Below are 23,034 nucleotides of genomic sequence, written 5' to 3' on the forward strand. Positions count from 1 at the left end.
ATAACCACTACAAGAAATTAGAATTCTTTCGACGCATAAACCAACGTCGGAGAAAATAATTTTGGGAGATGGGTGTTCCCCAACGCATTATTCTCTACGTCGATGAAGTTCATATATTTCGACACTGTGAAATCGACGTCGGGCTAAGGTAGACCTCTCCCGACGCCAATAACATGAACGTCAGTGAGCATGTGACAATTAAATATATATTTGATTTTTTTCTATGCCTTTTTGAAAGACGTGTAACGCCCCAAAATTTGAAGAATTTAATTTTATTATCTTAAGTATAATTTTGAAATTTTGGGTGTTATTTAAATGTTGAATTGAAAAATATCTAATTGTTGTTAAGTTGGAATTTACAGTTGGTTTGGTTGGTTAAATTAGTTGCATAATTAATTGTTAACTTAAGTTAAAATAATTATAATGCGTGGGTAATATAATTAGGAAAGGATGTTTACTTTGGAGAAAGATATTTAGTGGAGAGAGAGAAAGAAATTTAAAATAATAATTATATAATGGAAAATATAATTATTATTTGGTAAAAGATAATTGTGTTTTTATTTGGGAAAAGATAAAAGAAGATAAAAATGGAGATTTGGTGGGTTTTAAATGAGGAGAGAGAAAAGATTTGTTTTATTTGGAAAAGGAAAAGGAATAATAATAATGTTATTATTATTATAAAATAGACCATCGATGGGCGTGCCCCATTAATTTCATCTTCTTCATCACACCCACAAAAAAAAAAAACCTAACCTTAATCCCCAGTCTCCGCCAACATCTCCGTCACTCGCCACCGCCAACAATTGCTGTAGTGTGAGCTGTCGCCGAGCGATCCGTGTGTCGTCCTCCGTTCGCAGCATCCGAGCCGAAGCGACGCCGTCCGAGCCACTTTCGTCGTTGCCTGCATCGTTTCGTCGCAAGGCAAGTCGGTAGTCGTCGTCTTCAGCCACGCCAATTCGTCATCCGTCACCCCGTTCCGTCGTCAACCGTCGGAGTTCGCCGCAACCTGAACAGCGTCACATCGTCGAAAAACCGAGCGCCCATTCTCCACGAGTCGACCTGACCCACACGCCCGCACCCGTACCAGCCGCACACCCACTCCTGTTCCAGCCGCCCGCGTGAGCCACGTGCACCCCAGCCGAGCCGCGCTTGCCTCCCAGCCAAGCCGCCAAGCTTTTTTAGCCACCTAGCCATTTTTTGTTCTTTTCCCACCTATTTTTGGTAAGTTTTTGGTAAGTTGATTGGGTTTTGGCATACCCAACAAAGATTTAATTTTTGAATCTTAAATAATTTAATTTTGGGTTAAATTAAATCATTTCTCTTAAAGGACCATTTGGACCAGCTGAAGTGGGAGTATGGGATTTCTCCAGTTAAGAGCTAACCTGTTGCAACCTCGACCTTAGGTAAGTTAGTTTGACTGAATTCTTGAGCCCTTGGTTGTTTAGATGGTTAAGTTATTTAAATTTAGTGTTTTCTAATTACTAGGACTTTGTCGCTTGGGAAGCGTGTTATTTTGCTGTAGATTTCGACTAAGCTAATCTCCAGGTAAGAGATTCTACTATTAGACCTTAGAGTGATATTTAGAGATCGCATGTATTTATATTTATGCTTGGATGGTAGTTAAATTGCATAACGCCATGATATTGATGATGACCGATGCTGTGTTGATTACTGATGCTGAGAATTGATTGTTATGTTATGATTAGTAGTATGTTAAGGAGGATGATTGCGTTGTGTTCATGTTTACGGTACTGGTTAAGTATGCTATGTTTGTAATGATACGCCATATTTACGAGGATGTTATGACATGTTACATGCTATGTATATGGTGTATGTTAGTTTTAGCTATTAGAGTCGTACCTGCATGGGTGTCCTTCGGGATCACCACCTTTTTAGGATTACGTAGTCCGACGGGATCACCAGTCTGGCATTGACATTGACATAGATATGATTCAAGTGATTCGACAGGGTCACTCGCAGCCCGATTATCTTAGTGTTTCCTTCGAGTACACTAAAGACCAGTTGTCCTAGGTGCTCTTTTGGGTTCACCGAAGACCAGATATGTTCCTACGGGATCACAGATAGCACGTGTTCGAGAACGTGCCAGTTCAGGGGTACCACTTTTCAGGACTCTAATAGGAAGTTAACAGACACCTAGCGGGACTAGTAGTGGGTCCCTTACTGAGTATTTTTATACTCACTCTTTCCATTTCTATTTTTCAGGCAAAGGCAGAGGTAAGAGCAAAGGCAAACTAGCGAATTACCAGAAGTGACCGTAGCGAGCCATAGGGATACGTTTGCTTCTGCTTTATGTCACAGTTTGGATTTTAGTATTTGCATTTTTATTTTATTCTTTATTTTTTATTTTACTTCTTTAAAATTAGATAGGGCCCGAGTTAGGATTTTATTTTTGACTTCTTTCTAAATACATTTGTTTACATATTAATGAGAAATTCGAGGTTTTGTTTTATTTTTCTATTTTGAGTTTTACAAATTTTATTTATCTTTTAAATTAGTAATGACTTCGACTTAGTATAAAGAGTTGGATCGTTACAGACGTCAAGATAAGGTTCCATATTTTCGACGCATATGAAGAAGGCGTCAAGAAAAATCAAATATATTATTTAATTGTCATATGTTTCATAACGCCATGCAACAAACATCGGGACTTTGACTCCAATTGCCGACCTATTTAGCAACAACGTCGATGGATAGGAAACAATTAAATAATATGTTTTCTTTCCTCTGACGTGCGATACACAACATCGGGACATGGGCTAATATATCTCGTCGCCAGTAATGCGTCGGGATTATTGTTCAACAATAGCAACGCATTACTAATGGCGTCGAGACTGGGCATCTTGTCCCGACGTTTTTGTGGTGTGTCGAGAGTGCTCTTATAAATAACTCTTTTAGTTTTGTAAATCACAAAATCAAAAGAGAAAGAAAGAAAGAAAGAAAGAAAGAAAACGAGAGAGAAGAGAAGAAGAAAAGAGTTGTCTGCCAGAGTTCATCTACCGTCGTTTATTCTTGTTGCCACCACCGTCATCTGTCCTTTTTGTCGTCGTCGCTCCTAACTTTGGTATGTACTTTCATTTTTGTTTTAGTTTAGCTTAGGTTTAGGTTATGTTTCAAATTAGTTTTATGATTTAAGGTTTGAATTAGTTTTGTGATTTAGTCTTTGAATTAGTTTTGGAATAAGTTTTAGGACTCAATTTGAATTTTATGTGTTTTATGGATTTGAGAATTGAAAATTTGATAATTGAAAATTTAAGAGGGGGTTGTGTATTGAAAATTAAAATTGAGGGGGTTGTGTATTGAAAATTTGAGAGGGGGTTGAATTGAAAACTTGATGAGGGGCAAGTTGAATTGAAAATTAAAGGGGTAGTATTGAATTTGAGGAATGGGGTGTAACAATTTCAATATTTATCTTTGTGAAGGCTATTATTGTTTTATAATTACTATAATTTGTGGTTGAGATTTGTTTTGGCTATCATCATGTAGTTATGGTAGCATTTAGTTCAAACTTAGTTGTTTTTTCTTAATAGTTTTGTTTGTTGGAACTGTTAGGTAGCTTGTAAATATTGAAGTAATTTGTTATTGATTTATTACGATTATCCAACAATTAAATTTTAGCTCAAATCTTTAATATAATACACAAATAATTTAATATAATTAATAAAAACTCGTGTAAAGATTTGGGATGGTACATTCCTTTTATCAATAATTATATTTCAATATATAATTATCAATTTTCCTTTTAAATAAATTCAATTCATTCTATTTCCTTATTTACCCAATCACAACAACTTCTTGTCAGAATCAATATTTACCTTTTTTCAAAATAATTAATTATCTTTCACAATAATTAGTCTGTATTCTTTTTCCAAAATAATTATCTTTTTACAAATAATTATATTTTTTTTAAAATATAATTATTTTCTTTTTTCTCCCCTAATAAATATCTTTTCTCTAAAATATAAATTATTTTTTCCTTAAATAATTATATTTCAACAAATATAATTATGTTTTCCTTTCCCATCATAATTATATATATATATATATATCCACATATACATATAATTATCAAATTTCCAACAAAATTTTCACTCTACAATTTAATTAAATATCATTCATAATTATTTAATTTAATTCAATATCAATAACACTAAAAATCAACAGGTTTACTTAAACATTTTAACATACTATTTAATCAAAATTTCAATAAGCATCATGTCAAAACGTATAATTAATTAAATATTTAATTAATTTCAATTCCTACGGAATGAAATAATTGTAATAGAAAGAATTAAAAATAAATAAAAATAAAAGATAGTTAAAGTCCAAAATTAGGTTGATATTGGGGTGTTATGTATATAATACATGAATAAAGGAAAAAGTAAGAGTGAGGGGGTAAAGTGTATTCACCATTTGATTGGAGAGTTTGGAGAAGTACATGTATAAAAGAGAAAGGAAAGGGATGGGCCCTAAGGCGGAAGTGATTTTGTTTTTCCTTTCCATTTGAGGGGACCCTACCATGTGCCATTGCTATAGCTACTAGGCCTACTTTCAAACATCCCTATTTTCCCATGTCTTTTCCACAACCTTTCCCATTTCTCTCCTCTCGCCTCTCTGTATATGGAGAAACCATTTACTGGAATTTATTAATTAAATAGAAACAAAAACACCCTTCCAATTCCAACAAACCAATCACATCTCTCCAACTACCATTACCACCATCCTACAAACTAAACTAAATTAAAATCAAATCCAAAATACTTATATAATTCTTTTTAAGTGTTTGAGATTTAAAGAAAACAGAGAGACATTGGGATCTCAACAAATGATGCAATATACCTTCACCCTCTTCCATTATTACTTTGAAAACCAATGAAACGAGTGAGAGAAGAACCCTAAACGAAAAAACAAAGTGTGTGAAAAAATAGTGATGAGTAGAATAGTTATGCATGCGGTCATAGAGCTGTCATTTGGACTATGTATGTTATGTACATATCAATATAATCACTACAACTATTCTTTTTTAAAGATTATATTATATAAAGAAAAGAAATAATCCTCTACATTGCTGTTATTATGCCACCAATTATACTCATTGATATGCGTGAACAGATTTCTTCAAATTTTAATTTTCTAGTATTGGAATAAATTTTTGGTAATATATATCTACAGGACTAATAATTAAAAAAAAAAAACAAAAGAAAAACATGGTAACTTTTAGAAAATATAAAATTGAGATAAAATTTAAAGTTAGAGATAAAAGTGTATAGATACATTTAAAAAAGAATATCAAATTAAATTATGGGTAGAAAGATTAAGTGTTATATATTAATTGGGTTATGTTTGTTTTGAAAAATCCTAAAATATTCTAAACGATATTGTTGGTCAATTTTTATATGACACAGCTGGTGGTTCGCCAAAGTCTAATTTGGTTTAATAATATATGCATATATATATATATGATTATCTGTTTTATGTGGTTTTAGTATATTTTTACCGTAGTAGTTTAAGAATCATTTTGCATTTATTTTGTTTCCGAAATAGATATATATTTTATATATAATCTTGGGTGAGCTTATGCTCTTTTTCAAAAATTCTAAGTCAAATTTTAAAAACTACAACCCCATTTAGTAATCATAATTTGATTTTTGTTTTTTGAAAATGAAGTTTAAATTAAACCACTCAATTCACCTCTTGTATTATTATCAACTTTTATCAAATTTTTAAAATATCAAATCAAAATTTAAAAGCTGAAAAAATATTTTTTTAAAAGCTTGTTTTCGTTTTCAACCCTTAACTTAGAACCTACCCTATGTACTTAAGAAATATGTAAATTATACAAGGAAATTTAAAAAAAAAACAATAATTATAATTTTTAAAAACAAAATAGTTCCTAAATTAAACCAAGCTTAACTACATTGTTTTAGTTCTACATAATTTTACATAATTTTTTAAAACACTTTTAGAAGTAGGTGGTAAAACAAAAACAAAAAAAAAAATTGTTTTAAGTATTTATAAACTTAATTTTTTGAAAAACCAAAATAAAAAATGGTGGTAGCGGTTAACTTTTGTTTGAAGATAAATTACTTGTAATAAATAAAATGAAAGTTAGATAATTAAACCTTAGTAGTCTTTTATCACCTATCATTTATCATATATAATATAGATGATGAGAGATGTCTAATCGTGAGTGTAATTTACGTGTTTCCATTGTTGATAAAGAATAATATTTTGTTAATATTTGTAGAAATTTGGAATAAGTTTTAGTATTAAAGATAGAATTAGGGGAGTGATTTATGATAAATTATTATTTAGATTATAAATTGAAAGTAATAGAAAATTGTAGTAAAAGTTTGGTGGGGGAGGGGGGGGGGGGGGGGGGGGGGGGGGGGGGATGAATAATATTGTAGGTGGGGGCATATGGTTGTTGGGTAGAATCATGGTGTGCAACCAAAAACAAAGCAAAAGAAAAATTAATGAACCCCAAATGTTAAATAAGTAATGATTAGGGACAATTAAGTAGTTCCAATTGTCACCAACTAAATGTCTAAAATTCTTCCCACTAACATTTTATTTAAACCAAAACCATACTTTATTAATTAATCAAAAATAAATCAATCACTTTTAAACCAAGCTTTAAAAGCCCAAACCATCCCTTCTCAATTAGTTCTTATCTTTGTATACTTCCATTATTTCATCCTCTAAGATACCTTTGTCCCACACACTTTCGTTTGGGTATATAGATAAATTATATATTAAAATAGTTACTTTCTTTTTTAATTAATATGAGTACATCCATACTTCTTTAATTTTTATTTTTCTTAAAAAAAAAAAAAAAAAAAAAAGTCCTAAATTAGTATCTGACATATATTACTATATTAGTAAGGGTGATAATCACTTCAATTTTATCAATTTTGTAGCCAATCAAAAACCAAACTAAATATCAATTTCAATATTTAAGAAATACTACACGAAAATAAATTTGCTAAATCATATTAATTGAATTATACCAAATGTTCTAAGGCTTTTATTTCAACTTTGACCTTTTATTTCAATAATATCCTTCAACTTTACAACAATGTTTGGAATCTCTTGCAAGTAATGTTAAAAAAAGTTTAAAAGAACTAAAAATTATTATTTATACCAACAAGGTGCACTATCTTTTTTAGTAGTTTAATCCTAAAACTTTAAAATTAAATATGTTTAGGTTAAAAAAATTTTGATGTATTTGGGTGAGACTGTGAAAATTCTTCTAGAATTGATGCGGAGGTTGAAAGGTTGGTGGGAAGAATTATTAGTGTAATAAGCAAAGAAGCAAGGTGTAGTGATTTTTTAAAAAGTTTGTTAAATTTTACTCTATTCTTCCTCTTGAAATGGTGGAACTTGAACTTGTCCTTTTCCAGAAAAAAGGGAAAAGTAGTTCATTTTCACAATTTCTTTTTTCTTTTTTCTTTTTTCTTTCTTTTTTCTTTTTTCTTTTTCAACCATTCTTAACATTTAATTGTACACCTTCCTTATTCCATTCAACCTACTCATGGCCATCGCAATCGCAATCGCAATGGCAATCGTTGGACTATAAATTATACCTTATATATTATTCTTTAAAGTTTAGTTAGGCTTGAAAGATTTTGAATGTATTTTGTATTGCCTTGCATTTTATTGATGATAAAGGTACCTATTTATACAAATTACAAATGAGTGAATATAGTAAAATTACAATAGAATCAATTTACAATAAATGCCTAAATAATGGGAGATGATTGTGGATCTTGAAATATCAAATCAATTTACAATAAATACCTAAATAATGGGAGAGGATTGTGTTTGAAATATCTCATAATATCATCCCTCAAACGGATGACTCAGGTTGAGTCAGTAGTTTGTCTCGAAGGTGAAGGAATGTAGGAGGTAGGAGTGGCTTTGTGAGAATATCAGCAAGTTGGTTGTTGGAAGAGATGTAACGGATGGAGATTTCTTTGCGAAGAACTTTTTCCCGAACAAAGTGATAATCGATTTCAATGTGTTTAGTGCGATCATGAAAAACTGGATTATGAGCCAGAGATATAGCGGAAACATTATCACACCATAATGTTGGTGATGTCTTAAGGGGAACATGGAGATCACATAGAAGCTGTCGAGTCCAGTAAAGATCGGCAGTAGTAGTGGCAAGGGAACGATATTATGCTTCTGTGGAGGAACGAGAGACGGTAGATTGCTTTTTAGAAGACCAAGATATTGGATTAGAATCGAGAAAGGCGATGAAGCTGGAGGTGGAACGTCGATCAGATGTATCACCTGCCCAATCAGAATCACAAAAGGTTTGTAGAGAAAACGAACCTTTTCGAAATTTTATTCCAAAGGTTAGAGTACCACGGAGATATCTGAGGATGCGTTTGACGGCTGAAAAGTGAATGATAGTTGGTTTATGCATGAACTGACTAACACGATTTACAGAGAATGCAATATCAGGACGAGTGAAGGTAAGATATTGCAAGGAACCAACTAGTCTACGATAAAGTGATGGATCATTAAATGGTGGTGCAATTGTATAAAGATCAAAAGAAGTAGACATTGGTGTGATACAAGATTTGACAGAGGTCATTCCCGATGTGTGGAGGAGATCATTGAGATATTTAGCTTGGTTAACAAATATGCCATCAATGGATGATTGGATTTCGAGACCAAGAAAGTACTTTAAAGGATCAAGGTCGGATATTTTGAATTCCAGGGCCAATTGGTTTTTAAGAACAGAAATGTATAAATAGTCAGGTTCAGTGACAATGATGTCATCTACATACAAAAGTAAGTAAGTAAGAGAGGATCCGACTGATCGAATGAATAATGAGGGATCAGCTGTAGACGCAACAAAACCCAAAGTGAATAAATAAGATGTAAAGCGTTCAAACCAAGCACGATGGGCCTATTTGAGACCATAAAGACTCTTGTGAAGGAGACATACATGAATGGGACATGTTTTGTCTTGGAAGCCAGTAGGTTGAGTCATGTACACTGTTTCCTGAAGAATACCATGAAGAAAGGCATTTTTGACATCTAACTGGGTTAAGGACCAATTGTATTGAGCAGCAAGAGCAAGAATGATGTGTATGGTAGGTTTCTTAACAACAGGACTAAATGTTTCATCAAAATCAAAACCTTGTACCTGATGATAACCTTTAACAACCAGTCGCGCCTTGTGACGAACAATAGTGCCATCGGGATTATATTTTATTCGAAAAACCCATTTATAACCAACAACATTCATAGATGGAAGTCGAGGTACTAGGGACCAGGTACCTTGTGCTTGAAAAGCATTGAATTCCTCATGCATCGTAGTTCGCCATTTTGGATATTTGGAGGCTTTTGTATATGATGTGGGAGTTGGGAGAGCAGTTGTAATGTGAAAGGCCTTTGGCTTAAAAATACCTGATTTTGCTCGAGTTTGCATTAGCATGAGTATTCCGAGGAGGAGGTGGATTAGGTAAGTTAATTGTAGTAGCATTTATCTCATTTCCTGTATCGACTGTAGATGAAACATTTAAAGATTGACAAGTGGCATTAGTATCCATAAAAGATGAGCAAGTAATGTCAAGAGTTGGAGGGCGAATAAGTGCGGATTGGATATTGGGAATGAGAACAGAATTTAAGGGTGTATGTTGTGGAATGTTTAGTAAGGTGAGTAGTATACTTGGATCAGAGATGGATAGGGATTGAGATGGAGAAGAGTTGGTGGAATTTGCATAGGGAAAGATTGTTTCATGAAAGATAACATGGCGTGAAACTATGGTTTGTTTGGTTAATGGATTGTAACAAATATAGCCTTTGAAGTTATGAGGATAGCCTAAAAATACATGTTGGGTGGTTTTTGGTTCAAGTTTGTGTTTGGTGTAAGGCTTGAGAAGGGGGTAACATGCACATCCAAAAACTTTTAAATGATGCAAATCAGGAGTATAACCAAAAAGCATTTCAAATGGTGATAACATTTTAAGTGAGGAAGAGGGCATTCGATTAATAAGAAAGACTGCAGTGGAGAAGGCGTAAGGCCAAAATTCAGGAAGAACAGAGAAATGAAAAATTAGAGACCTTGCAGTTTCAACTATGTGACGATGTTTACGTTCGACTATACCGTTTTGTTCAGAAGTGTAAGGACATGATTTTTGGTGAAAAATACCTTTGGAATCAAAAAAGGATTGTAAAGTGGTGTTGCAAAATTCACCACCACCATCTGATCGAAATTTTTTTAATTTTTGAGATATTTGATTTTCAATGAGAGGAACAAATTTTTGAACAATAGATAGAACATCAGATTTGTAAGCAATAGGAAAAAGCCAAGTAAATTTGCTAAAGTTGTCAACAAAGCTAACATAATATCGATTTCCATTAGAAGATATTATTGGAGAGGGTCCTCATACATCGTTGTGAACAAGTTCAGGTGGTGTAAGAGAAGTTGATAAAGACATAGGAAAAGGTAATTTTGTCATTTTTGCTTTTAAACAACTTATGCAATTGCAAGTAGAAATAGAAGAAGACATAGACAGACCAATGCGAGATAAAATAGAACTAAGAATTTTAGGAGCATGATGACCAAAACGAAAATGCCATAATGATGAATCTTCCTGTTTTGCATGAAAATTAAAAGATTTGGAATGCATGGTGGATGTGGATAGAGTAGAAGTACTGGGAATAGGATAGAGACCATTGATGCTTTCACCGGTATAGAGAGTTCGGTCAGTGACTTTATCCTGAATGAGGAACCAGTCAATATCAAAAATAAAGACGCAGTTATTGTCAAGACAAAATTTGTGAACAGATAATAGATTTGTAGCAAGTTGAGGAGCATGGAGTATTTTGAAAAGATTAAAGGTATGAGAGGGAGTTAAGAGTTTACCACTGCCGGTATTTTCAATATTTAAAGGTTGACTATTTCCCACTGTGACAGTTTCCTCACCATTATAATTATTGGATAGATTGAGATTTGCTAACTCATTTGTCATGTGAACGTTGCATCTACTGTCAGATAACAAAAAATTGTTAGTATTTTCACCAGAGATTTGAGAATTCATAGAGTTTACCGCCATTGTCGCTAATTGGGAGGGTGGATGTCGGCCTTGATATGAGAAATTCATGCGATTATAGCAATCGAGACTCCCATGTCCTTGTTTGTGACATATTTGACAAAAGATGCGGCCATTATATCCAGAATTTGTTTCAGGCCTAAAGCTGGGCTCATGTGAAGGAGAAGACCCAATAATACCACGCTGATTGAGATGAACTGGGGTGAAGTCGGATGGTGGGAGAAATGGGCCATGATTATTGCAATTGGGCTGAAAGTGATTGGGCTGTGTACCGAAATTATTATTGCTTCCTAAGCCACGCGATCCTGAAGCAAAATTTGTCCCACAATTAGAGAATTTGAGGAAGAATTAAAATTAGGGTTACCAGTGGAGTGGAAACGACGTCCTCGTCCGCGGTTGTCGTGATGCTGAGTTGGGTGAAACGCCGCCATGGCTGTTGGAATGGCTTCAATGGCTGGAGTTTTGGCCATGGTTGTTTCTTCCGAAATGAGAAGGGTGTGAAGTTCTTCAAGGGAGATGTTACCGCTGCGAGTTCGAATAGAGGTATGAAATGTGTTGAAGGCAGCGGGAAGGCCATTGAGAGTGTGAACAAGGATTTCTTCATCTTCAAGAGAGACAGAGGCGACAGCAAGCTTATCGACAAGGGCTTTAATGCGAGAGGTGTATTGATCAATGCTTTCGAAAGGGGTTTTTTTATGGTATAGAGAGCTGACCTTAAATTAAGAATATTGGATCGGGTATTGGATGAGTAACGTTTCTCTAGAGAAAGCCACAATACCTTAGAGGAGACTGAGCCGACAACATGGGCAAGGGTAGAGGATGATAGAGTGGCGTTTATTAAGGTAATGAAAGCTTCTTCGCGAGATAGCCATTGAAGATACTCGGGGTTGATTTCGGAGTTGGTTCCAAGAGTTGAAGATGGTAAATGTTTTGGAGGACAAGGAAGGGTGTCATCAATATGGTCAAAGAGAGAATGGGCTTTGAGGATGGAGGAAACTTGATATTTTCAGAGAACGTAATTTGTAGAATCTAGTCGGATGGGTACGAGGTTGCAGATGTTGGATAACAAAAAGAGTGTAGAGGTGGGAATAGATGGGTTTGATGAGGATTCCGGAATGGGATTGGAGGTTTCGAGAAGGTCAAATTGGGAGCTAGGGGTGGCCATTGAAGAAATATGTGTGAGGTATGCAAATTACTTTGAGGAAGGCTCTGATACCATGAAAGATTTTGAATGTATTTTGTATTGCCTTGCATTTTATTGATGATAAAAGTACCTATTTATATAAATTACAAATGAGTGAATATGGTAAAATTACAATAGAATCAATTTACAATAAATGCCTAAATAATGGGAGAGGATTGTGGATCTTGAAATATCAAATCAATTTACAATAAATACCTAAATAATGAGAGAGGATTGTGTTTGAAATATCTCATGATAAGGTGCATGTGTGTACATATATACATGCCCGTGCATATATACAATAGATAATTGTCTATAAATCTTTATTTTTAGTTTGCTTACTTAGATATTAAACTTATGCACAAATGGAAAGTTTTTTTATTTCACTTTTTAAAATAATGTCATGTACAATAGATTATATGACTAAAAATAATTTATTATTCCAGCAGCATCGCTATATTTAGAAACGTAAGACAAAAAATAAAGTTATTATATTTTAAATAATATAGAAAAATAAATTAATATAACAGAGTTTTAAATTATATCGATGACATATATTGATAGATTTTTATTGCTGTCTATTATCAATATGATTGTTAGAAGCATATCAATATCTATCATTAATATAATCTAAAATTTTACTGTATTTTTTTAAGTCGCATGAATAATATAATTAAAGTTACATACGTATGTTATATAAAAATATGGACATGAATAATAAGTATAATGAGTGGTGTGTATAACGTAGGTCTCCCACTAATAGGAAGAACATAGTTATTTATTTTTCTTTAAAAAAGACATAATAATTTGATGGGTCATAGTACAATGAATTTTAGATCAAGAATGTTTGGTTGTTGTCTCTCCCAATTCTCTATACTTTTTTGCATGAGAAAATAGTCCATTAATTAACTTATTTATTTATTTTGCATAATAAACCCAATATCACACTTAATAATATTCATATTTCCAATTTTTGTTTCCTTCAACCTCCCAAATTTTATCATAAAAGGCAAGATGGAATTTGGCTAACTTTTCTTCTTTTTTTAATTTCAAGTAAGTTTACTAAACCGGCATATATCATATTTAATAATCGCTTTTAAATATAAGAATATAAATCAAAATATTTATAAATATAAAAAACGTTACTCTCATATCAATAATAGATATTAATAGACTATTGCTATCCTCTATCGCTAGTAAATATTAATAAACACTAATAGATGCATCATTATCTATTGTCGGTAGGCTTTGACATTTTGCTAAAAGTATTTATATTGTTGCACCATTTAAAACAATAATTACCCAATAAAATAATGTTATTTAAATGAATTGTTTATTAATAATTTTTGAAAGATAATTATCATCTAAAAATTGATTATTAAATGGCAATTCAATAATTATTTAAGAAATTAGAATGATATTTTAATTAACCATAAATTTGTTAGGTTTATTTAGTTTCTAAACCTCTCAATTAATAATATCAAATCAAACTATCCAACTCAACACATTATATTTAAGAAATTTCCTTCTCATTTGGTCTTTGGTATATATCATATGAATATACAAACTTTGTAGTATTGATAATACCTTTGAAATTTACAACACATAAATGAAGGATTTGAGGAGAATGAAATATCAAATTATTATAAAGTCAACTGTTGACTTTGGAATTTTTCCTTCAAATTTCATATTTCTTTATACCTCCATGCCTTTTCCCCCTTATTCTTTTTATAAACAGAAAAATAAATTAATGTTTTTTAGTTCAACCATGTAGGTATAAAAAAATTGGTACCGACAATAAATTTGTAATACATATATTTAGAGAGAAATCAATTGAAAACAATTGATTGTGCAAAATATATAATATACAAAACATGGGCTAGTTAACCATTAAGTTAGTTACAGTTTCTCAATTCAGAGTTCTAGCGATAGCCAAAAGATACTTGGTCATCAAGCAAATTCAATGACTCTAATTAATTTGTCTTCGATAAATGTGTATGATCCAACAACTAAAAATGTTATAGAGAGATGTGAAAGATGGAATGATCTTTAAAACATTTTGTTTTGTTTTGATAATTATCCAACACTTTAAAGTAGGGCAGGCAAGCAAAGATGTTCGTCCTTGGGATGACTTTATATGGGAGAATGAGGCATCGTGGAATTGGGCTCACGCCAAGAGAAGGACAAATAATGAGAATTAAAAGAAGAAAAAATTAAAGATGGAAGGAGGAGAGGAAAAAGAAGAGTGTGAAAAATGGAAGGAGTAGTTTTTAAATATATACATACATACATCTTAAAAAGTTAATACTTAAAAATAAAAAGTAGGTTTTATGTTTATTGTAGTAAAAACTAATAGAAGGGACCAAAATGGAAAGAAATGTAAAGTTCGAAAGCAAATTGTTAAGTTTAAAAATGTTAGTGATTCAAATGCAACCTAAACAATTTTTTTAAAAAAAAATCAATATTAAATTGTTGGCTTAATTTGTTTTTAAATCTTAGAAATAATTATTTTATAAACAAACCTCAATTTTAAAAAGGAAAATTTTCATAAATATAACAAATTACTAAAATATTTGTGGCTCGCGTAATAAAGTCCATCAACTTAGCAATTTTTTAAATATTTTAGGTTTGCTCTTTCATCTGTCTTCTTTTCTAATTTTTTCTATCGTCTTTCTTTCTTTCCTCTTCTTTTTTTTCTCTGCAATTTCTTTCTATTGTCTTTATTTCTTTCCACGGTCTTTCTTATTTTCCTCTCCTTTTTTACTTTGTTTTGGTTTGGATAACCAGATATAATTTAAAAAAAATTGTTCATTTGAAGTAGCCAAATCTAAACGATCGTGTGAAAAAAATAAATGATCATGTACCAAAAGAATTAAAAAAAAAATCGCTTAGTCAACTCTAAACGATCGGGTACCAAAAGAATTTTGAAAAAAATAAATGATTGTTTAAATAAATCTAAACGATCGTGTACTAAATTTTGAAAAAAAAATTGTTTCTAAATCTAAACGATCATGTAGCCAAATCTAAAAGACCAAATATAAACGATAGTGTACCAAACAATAACCAAATTTAAATGATCGTGTACCAAACAATAGTCAAATCTAAACGATTGTGTACTAAATTTAGTACACACGTTGTTGACGACATGATTAACGGGACATTTTTAGTATTTTCCATTGTGGACTTGTGGATTTTTTCCCTTTTCGAGATTTCTCTATATAGTGTAAATATTTTGCCGCTTTGTCATATTTTTGAAAAGACCATAATAGCACTATTAAATCATTTTGTAACGCTAAATCTAAATAGATAATTAATATGGGTCTTTTAAAAAATATAACAAAGCGGCAAAATATTTACACGGTATAGAACAATTCTAAAACAAAAAAAAGCTCATAGGCCCACAATGAAAAATACAAAAAATGTCTCGTCAACAACACACGTAATATATTTGGTACAACGCGCGTAATATATTTGGTACACGTTCGTTTAGATTTAGTCGTCTGCGATTTATTTTTTCAATTCTATCGTTTAATTTAGTTACATAATCGTTTAATTGGGTTACACAATCGTTTAGATTTGGTCGTTTAGATTTGGTTATACGATCATTTAGATTTGACTATTTTTTTTCAAAATTTGGTACATGATTGTTTAGATTTGTTTAAATGTCGTATATTTTTTTTCAAGATTATTTGGTACACGATCGTTTAGATTTGACTAAACAATTTTTTTTAATTCTTTTAAAACGATTTTTTTCAAGATTCTTTTTATACACTATCTTTTTTATTTGGTTACCCCAAATCAAAAAGAGAAGAAAGATGATGGAAAGAAACCGCAACGAAAAAAAGAGAAATAAAGAAAGATGATAGAAAGAAATCAGATTTGGTACGTAAAAAAAGAAGAGAAAAAGAAGAAAGATAATTCGTATCGAAAAAAAGAACAATAAATGAAGAAAGACTATTCGTAGAGAAGAAGAAAGATAGAATGACAAACCTAAAATTTTTTTTAAAAAATGACTAATTTTATAGGTTTTGTTACATAAAAGATAAATATTTTAATAGTTTGTTATATTTAGAAAAGTTGGTGTAATTAATAAAATAAAATAAAAAATAAAAAAAGTTGAGAAATAAATTATAAAATAGAGGATGAAAGTGAAATTAAGTATTGAATAATTATATTAAAATGGTAGAGACTTTTGAGAAGCAATACAAAATTCAAAATGCAGTCACGTATTTTGAAAAGAAAAGAAACAAAATTTGAATCCTAAAAAATTGGACGACTTGAAATAATTATTAGAAAATTCAAAGTGCTCTTTCACATTATTATTTGCGTTTTAAGTTTTAATCCCTTTAATTTTGAAATAAAGAAATAAAGAAAAGCCAAATGAAAAATAAAAAAGAAAAATTTGAAAGCAATTGTTGGTCAATGAAGAAAAGAAAAACGGTTGACCAAATATGTTCCCCATAATAGTGATAGCTTCCTTCCTTTTCTCTATCACCATCTTATGTTCTCTTTGCCCCCATCGCAATCTTCCCACACATTCCCATTTTTTTTTTATTTATTTTTCATAATAAAAACACATTGTTGAATTATAATTGCTTTTTTCTTATTTTAAAAAAAAAAATCTTTGAAAATTATCATTATTTTATATGGGATAGGTACAAATCAATTCATCTCTCTAAAATCGGGATCGATGTTTTTATATCATATACTTGAAATTTTTAAAACTAATTTACTTAATTTCATATACACTCAAACAGAAAAATAATCTAATGAGTAATTTAAAAAGTTTTAAATCCAATATTAAAAACTACACATTTTAACCAATCTGTTGTATCAAATCAGGTAGTTTTGGAGTTGGATTAAAAATTTAGCTCTAAAATAGAGTTTGCCTCCTTTTTTTTAATGGAGTTTTTTAAAAAATTGATAAATTGATAAATTATTTACGCTCTATCAAACAAAACCACTAAAAATAAAATTTATTACACTTTGATTTTTCTACAAAATGTAAATATTTTGTTAAATGTTTTATTTTTGAAAAGTATTAACTTTTGTTTGGATCATTATTATATTGTCATGTACGTTTGACTCCCAACCTTCTTGTTACTATATATAAAGAAAAAGGTGAGTTAAAGAGGAAGATAGAATAAATTGTGTAAGAAGAACGAAAATATCAGAACCCAAAGAAACAAAAGCTAAACAAAATAGAGAGTAAAATCAAAGAAGCAAGAGGAGCGAGAGCAAGATTCTAATTTGTGTGGACAATAATTGGTTTTGGTAGTTTTAAATTGCAAAAATATTAAAAAAAAAAAAAAAGACATCTTGAGAAAAATGGTATATCAAACCTCACTTACCAAAATTAAATTACATTAACGTCACGTTTACCTTAGTGAAAAAACATAATAAAAGAATGGAAGTTTAAAAAGTGTGCAACATTTGAATATTTTTTGTGTAGTTTAATTATGTTCTATATTTGTATGAATACACAAGGCTAGCATATCAAAATCTATAATAAACCAATTTGGTCTATGAATTAAGAGTGCTTACTCTGATTTCGCCTAAGAATTACATTGTATTGTTACTATTATCATTATAGTTAATTGATTATAATTGAAAAATGATCAATTTTGACATATTATTGTTATAGTTATCATTATCGATTGACCCTCAAAGGTAGAAGTAGAGGTATTGACAACAATAAATTTGACAAAATTCACAAATTTAAGTAAACACGATCAAAAGTAATCAAGTTATTCATTACAATTGATCCACTAATTCACTTCTATTATGATTATATCGATTTTCATTATGATCGAGTAAACATGACTTAAGTAAATCTCATTTATCACATAAAAAAACTAACAAACCCATTTTTCTTTTTTCTTTACTTTTATTCCATGGTAATTCAATGTATTGAGAATAACTTCATTCTAGTTCGATAAACATCTCATTCTTTTCTTTTTAGTATTTAAAATTAAGCACATTTTATTTAGGAGTTTTTTCATATAAATAGCAATATACCATCAAATCAAAGGGGAGCTATTACTGATGGCAAAATAAAAATAAAATAAAAGTTTATGAAAATAGAAAAAAAAACTCAAAAAGGACTATATAGGATGGATCAACTTTATTATGTTTTGTAAATGGTTTTAAGAGGCGACAAGAAAAATAGCAAAATTAGAGGTTTACTTTGGATAAATGACAATTTTATTTTTAAATTGACAAAATAGCAAAACAATTAATTTTTAAAAAATAAATGGGAGAACTATGACAAATTCGATTTCTAAATACAATTGTAACAAAAACCACAAATACCCTATAATTAATACAAACTATGCACACTCTTGAATATTCTAATTTTTCCCCAACAAAAATAAATCATCTTCTGTAAAACATCACATCTTCTGCATGCAACCACTTCACATCTTTTGCATTTACTTTTCCAAGAAAACCCTTGAATTTTTTTTAACCTTCTCTTTTCCTTCGAAAAATAAGATCGCTTTCTTTGTTCCTTTCTGAAAGGCTTTCCATCGTCACTTAAGATACGCGCGGTCATCTCTATTCTCTCATGTTGTGGTGACTTTTAGGATTTCTTTCCACCGGCCCTTTTAAGATCGCTTTCCACCGTTCCCTTTTAAGATTGCTTTCCACCGGCCTTCATTTAGGTATGCAAATGTTTGTATTTAACCGTTTGTTTCGTTTTCACCCTTATGTTCGTTCTTCAACCTTCTGTTCATTTTCTGCAGGTAGATTGCCAACTATCAGTGAGTTATTCTTTGGATTTGTCCCTTATTCTCACATTTTCTGCAGGTAGATAAAAAAAATACATCGTCCTTATCTTCTTCTTAAGATTTGTTTGTGGTTCTAACATTCTTCAAATTTTCAAATCGCTTTCCACCGGCATCTGTTTCCGATGTTGTTCTTGACTGGTATTCTTCTATTTTGAAAATATAATACTAACTTTTTTTTCCACTTAAATGTTAAATTTATAGAAAGATATATTTGTATTTTATTTGTTTAATTTAAGCTTCCTAAAATAAAGGGCATAAAATGTGAACAGATATGCCATTTATTTTAGGAAGATTAATTGGGATTTGTTGTGTAGTTATAAATATATATTGTTCTTGTAATTTTTTATAAATTGTAGAGAATATAAAGATGAAAGAGGGGAAGGGAGTGGTCAAATGCATCAAGGTCAATAATTCCATTTTCATTACTCGAGTCTTCAGTTCTAGGTAATTCACAACTCAAATATGGGGTATTTCCAATATCAGTAGCAGATATAGTGTCAACGACAACAAGAATTTCGATATAACTCACATAATTCAAGACACATCATTATCATCAATAATCCGAATGAGGTTCGAATTGTTGCAATCAGTCTAGTAAACGGTCAACCTAGAGACAAAAAGTTCTGAATTTGGAAAAAGTCTACGTTGAATGTAATTCGCAAATTCTTGAAATGACGATGAAACTGGAACATATACATCAAGGACGCGATAGTCAATATATCGAGAGGATTCAATCCATCTACCATCGAATACGATCTTCACTTGTTGTAAAGCCATCGAAAAAATTCAAAAGGAACACGTTTATTGAGTAGTCCAAAAGCTGGTAGATTCTATATAAAAGAGATGTATATTAAATTAAATTATTGTTTCATATATTATACGGACTCCATGGGTTCAATAATGGGTATCTGTTTTTCTTTTTTACTCTGCTATGTGTTTTCTGTAGCCCTCACGTTTTAGTTTGATGTAGCGGTCGATTATTAAGAAGATATGGTAGACTAGGACGAAAGAAGATGTATATGACATAATCTTATGAATCTAATCTTATGAAGGCAAAATTAATGATTTTTTATAAATAATTTAGAAAATAAAAATGTCAAAATTAAGAGAATGTAAACTTAATTTATTATGTGTGTTTTTTTTTTGTAAATAATTTAGAAAACAAAAAATGATGTTGGTTTTTTCCTCTGTTCTTTCCTCTTAACAATATCCTTTCCTCTGTTCTTTCTCAAATTTTCGTTTCTGCGGCCATCTGCGATCGTTCCGGTTGATTGTGAAGATCGTTTTATACGCGTTGCTTTCCATCAAATCTTTTAATTTAGTTTTCCTTAATTTCGACATTTTTATCCTAGTAAATTAATTATTACATTGTATTTGGCATGATTTTAGGAATGGTTGAATTTTGATTTTAAACTTAACTAATTTACCAAAGATAATTATTTGCATTATATTAGCCATGATTTTAGGGAAGGATTGATATCTATGTGCGTAAAATTGAATCTTTTAAATTATTTTTTTGTTAATTTTTTAATGTTTATCCTAATAATTAATTATTGCATTATTTTTGCCATGATTTTAGAGGGATGAATTTTGAATCTATAATTCGAAAAATAAAAAATTCAATATTTGAAGTTATTTTTCGTTAATTTGTTGATTTTTATCGTGATAATTAGGAGAAATTGCAACCAATTGAATATGTTTAGGAATTGTTGAAACAATATAATAATTTTTTGATTTAGTTAATAATTATGTGTGTTTATTCCTCATATGTGATATTTTGTTTGATTTTTTGATCTCAACAAATATACTGTATTTGTATATGGACACTTGTCATCCGTGGAAGGGTAATTTCGGACAAAAAAAAGTGGGAAAATATTTATGACGGTTAGTTTTGTCATAAATAAAAAAAAATAACAGTTTGCTATTTTTGTTTTTTCTATACTCATATTTGCTATTTCCATGGATTCCCCTAGTTTTAACTAATATTTTACTATATTTAAAAATATTTCCAAGTTTACAAATATAGCTAAATTAAAAAATTAAAATATTTTCAATAATTTTATTATTATAAATAATATAACATTTTTTCTTACAATAATCACTATATCTTTTAAATAAAATTCCCAACCAAGTTCAAAAAAAAGAAAAAAAACTAAAACTTTTAACTCTTTTTTAAGAAAATGATAAAATTATAAAAATAGTTACAAAAGATAGCACAAATTTTAGATTTTATCACAGTCTATTAACTAGTATAAACATAATTCAATAGAAATTTATCAATATCTATCGTTGATATAATTTAAATTTTTTATATATTTTATAAATATGGTATTCATTTTATTTGCTATATCTCAAAATGTTGTTTTTTTTTTTTTTTTATAATTTAAAGAAATTACTTAATTTTGGAAAACGTTGATAACAATATAAAGAAGTTTAGAAATAAAATGTGAGATTGTATGAACAAAAGATTTTAATTTTTTTTTTAATATAAAAAAATCAATCCGGCCTTCATTTACGGTTTTTTAAAGGAAAGTTTAGTATAAGGTAATAATAGTAAAACTCATTCAACCTAAAATTGACTATAAGTATGATTTTAGTAAGGTTGAAAATTGGGTATATATTTTCTTCAATGTGGGGTAAGAGTTAAAAATTCCCCCTTTGCATAAAAGAAATTTGATTTGATTGTAAGTAGAAAATGGCAAAAAGACCCCAATTTAAAAAAGAAAAAGAAAATGTCAAATGCCCTTCTCACAATCTCATTATTTCTTGCATAAAATTACATATTAATATGTGATTTTTTTCTTCTCTTTCTCCGGATCCCAATGGTTGCACAAGTTTTTTCTCATCTCCCTTTGTTCCTTTTCTTCTTTTTGGCTTCTTCTCCAACATTGAGTGATGCCAATTGATGAGCAAGAGCGAGATCAACCAAAATGGGTAACATTGTACAACACCAATGAGATAGAAGGAGATGGGCGAGAGTGATACTAATGGAATTGAATGAGATGGACGAAGGAGACACCAATGAGACTAAAACAACACCAAACATGAGGTTGATAGAGGCAGAGAGAATGAGATGAGTGAGGCACTACTTTTACTAATGCATGCAAGTGCATTTTGGTAATTTCATTCCACTGTCCAACAACCAAACTATTATTTGATATATATATATTTTTTTTAATGAAAAAAAGGGTCATTCACATTTTTTTTCTTCTAATTTTTGGGTGATAGACTCGGGAATTTATTTCTTAATTAAAGAAGAAAAAAGAAGAATAGTTGTGGCATTATGGTAAATTGGGGATGTAAGGTATTAGTTTGGAGAGAAGCGGTGAGCGTACTGCTCTGAGGAACAGCTCCGCAAAATCTCACGCGCCACATAAAAAAGTGATTATTATTAAGTCATAGGGCCCCTCGGAGATGTGGGGTCGGCGCGTGTCCTTCAGCTTTTTTATATTCATTGGCAGCCTTTTCTTTTTTCAATGTCCTTTTATTTATTTATTTATTTATTTATATATAATTTTACTAAAATGAAAATAAATAAATAAAGAAAAACGTTTAAAACTAATTTACCACCAAATCCCCTTTTTTTCTTCTTCTTCTTTTTTTTAAAAAAGAAAAGAGGGAAGCAGCAGGCAATGATGGTGTCAAGGTGAAGCATGGAACTTTCAAAAGTATTTTCTAAGGTAAATAATACTCATAATAATATACAACTTTACATTCCCCTTTTTATTTTCTTCCTATTCCTATTCCTATTCCTATTCCTATTCCTATTCCTAATCTAATTTTATTTCTTTTTTTTATCTCAACTTAACTAATTCAAATACTATCTATCCATCATTTTTATTTTCATAATTATATTCAAAGAAAATTCAAACCTTAATTAGTGGATAATCACATCAAATTCTCTAAACTCCATTATGAATAATATTTCGAATTAGTTGACCTTTGCACCCTTGAGTTGTCAATATTATTTTTA

General features: G+C 30.4%; 1 protein-coding gene across 1 annotated transcript; it reads right to left on the reverse strand.

The window, feature by feature from the left end:
• Positions 1-8,197: 8,197 nt before the first annotated feature.
• Positions 8,198-9,346, reverse strand: LOC107991416 (uncharacterized mitochondrial protein AtMg00810-like). Its single transcript, XM_017046321.1, has 2 exons — positions 9,046-9,346; positions 8,198-8,871 (listed from the first exon to the last, which is right to left on the reverse strand). Exons 1-2 carry the CDS (start codon positions 9,344-9,346, stop codon positions 8,198-8,200), a joined length of 975 nt encoding a protein of 324 aa, XP_016901810.1.
• Positions 9,347-23,034: the final 13,688 nt, after the last annotated feature.

Source organism: Cucumis melo, chromosome 8 (genome assembly GCF_025177605.1).
Source record: "Cucumis melo cultivar AY chromosome 8, USDA_Cmelo_AY_1.0, whole genome shotgun sequence".
NCBI lineage: Eukaryota > Viridiplantae > Streptophyta > Magnoliopsida > Cucurbitales > Cucurbitaceae > Cucumis > Cucumis melo.

What these genes read in the sequence shown, in the direction of transcription:
- LOC107991416 (XM_017046321.1), bottom strand. Translation starts at nt 9,346, where the DNA reads ATGCATGAGGAATTCAATGCTTTTCAAGCACAAGGTACCTGGTCCCTA. An exon ending in CAAAAATGCCTTTCTTCATG is followed by an intron (nt 8,872 to 9,045) that starts GTATTCTTCAGG and finishes TTGCGTCTACAG; the next exon opens with CTGATCCCTCATTATTCATT.